Source organism: Galeopterus variegatus, unplaced genomic scaffold, assembly GCF_000696425.1.
Source record: "Galeopterus variegatus unplaced genomic scaffold, G_variegatus-3.0.2 Scaffold5423, whole genome shotgun sequence".
Lineage (NCBI taxonomy): Eukaryota > Metazoa > Chordata > Mammalia > Dermoptera > Cynocephalidae > Galeopterus > Galeopterus variegatus.
This window is the reverse complement of record NW_007731534.1, coordinates 24620-26544: the sequence shown is the minus strand read 5'-3', so window position 1 is coordinate 26544 and position 1925 is coordinate 24620. Positions and strand designations below refer to the sequence as shown.

The following is a 1925-nucleotide window of genomic DNA, read 5'->3' as shown; positions in this document are numbered from 1 at the left end:
CCCGTTGCCGGTCCCCGGTCCGGTACGGAGGCAACACTGAGGGTTGCGATCCGTTGCCGGAAATGGAAAAAGACAAAAAAGACAAAAAAAAAAAAAAGAGATCTGCCTGGAAGGGGCTGCCCTAGCTGGCTGCCTTTATAATCCTCATTGAGTGTCTGTTAAGGTTTATCTATATAGCATCTGGGTTAGGTATGGGAGGATAAAGAAACGCAGAGGAAAATCTCTCCTCTTCAAGAATCAAAAAAGAAATCGGGAAAACAGAACTAAATATTCAGTAACTTTATTTTCCAAACTACAAATTAGTGCACATGGTCATTCATTTATTCATCAAGTATGCCTTGAGTCCTTATTGAAATTGTGGGTGCTGGAGCTCCAGAGAAGATTATGAAATCACATTGTCATCTCCATAGTAAAACTGCGGGAGAAGATTCAAAATGATTCATTGGTGCAGTGCTAAAAGTCTAACAAAAGTCTTTTAAATCTGATATGTGAATTTATGTATAAAAACATCCTTACCTAGAAAAAACTATTAGTTAACATTTATTGAACACTTGCTAAGCTCGAGGTATTTGCTTTATACTACTTTCTGGTCCATTTAATCCTCATGATAACCTATAGGTGTCATTATCCCCATTTTACAGAAGAGGAAACTGAGGCACAGAAAGAACAAGTAATTTGCCCGAGACCAGGCAGCTGATAAAGGAGCCAGGATTCAAACCTAAGGCATCCAGCTTCAGAGCCTATACTCTCAACCACTGTTACACTGCCTACCCTCTACCTTTTGTTTAAAATTTATTGATTGAATCATTTTATTGAGAATAAGGAGACCCAACTAATGGCATATTTGAATTATGCATGGGATATTGAAGCTGAGGCTCCCAGAAACCTCCCGTTGTGTGGTCATCACATGGATCTGCAAAATAAATAAATAAGTCACCAAGTCAGATGGAAGGTGCTATGTAATGGATGAATGATACTTGCAATAAGCCTTGGAGGATTTCAGTAGAAGGTGTTCATGTCTTTTTCCTTCATTTTAAGGAAACTTCTTCTATTCATGAAGGCAGCAGTTTGCAGCAAGTAGTACCTGGACTGTTGAATCCCCTGGTTAGGGATGCTGTTCAAACCTCTTCCCATACAGGCCGTCTGACTATTGAAAGGAGGAATAGAAAGGTCATGCCTGATCCTTTGGGTACATGCCTCCATGGAGAGAGGACAGAAGTGCCTGTTTCTTAAAAGGCAGGGCCATGGGAAGAGGCCTCTTTGCACTCCCCAAGCTATCAAAGCTTTTCTGCTTCAGGGCCTTTCTACCAGCTGTCATCTCTGCTCACCTGAAACTCTCTGCTCCAGGTGCACCACCACCACCACCACCGCCTTTGCCTGGATAATTCCCATTCATCCTCAGGTCTCCAGTTTGTGTCACTTCCTCCAAGAAGCCATCTCTGATCCCCCACCACTCCCACCCCTGCCCCAAAATAAGTTTAAATACTTTCCTGTGCCTCCATACTTTTCTTTTGTAGCATTATGGTAGCTTATAGCTAAACAATAATTTTGAGTTAATTATTCAGCATCTACCTCCCTGATCTGAGTTCCCAAGGATGGAAACCAGGTTTTTCTTATTCATCAGTGTGTTTTCAATACCTAACACAGTGCCAACCACACAGCAGAGCCTTGAGATTTTCTTTGCTTGTTGTATATGTTTGTATTAAATGAAGTGACCAAACTAAACCCTTCCATTTTTTTCCTTTCTTGTTCAGAGAAGAATGAAAAGGAATTCCCTGCCCTGCCAAGAGAGCCCGAAGTCCCTGAGATGTCTCAAAGCAAAACTGAACATGTGGTATGCACCTGCGGTATATAGAGCTTGGGGAAGGTCTTCACGTATATTTGGCCCTCTCTTCTCTGATGCTGGATGCAGCCCTCCCTTGTGG

The 1925-nt window shown here is 42.1% G+C and overlaps 1 protein-coding gene across 1 annotated transcript in view; it reads left to right on the top strand.

The window, feature by feature from the left end:
* Nucleotides 1-1925, top strand: part of LOC103604833 (chromosome unknown open reading frame, human C1orf87) — an 84260-nt gene that overhangs the window by 72010 nt on the left and 10325 nt on the right. The window contains exon 11 of the mRNA XM_008589415.1: nt 1755-1834. Within this exon, the coding sequence (XP_008587637.1) occupies nt 1755-1834 (80 nt within the window). The remainder of the gene's footprint in view (nt 1-1754; nt 1835-1925) is intronic.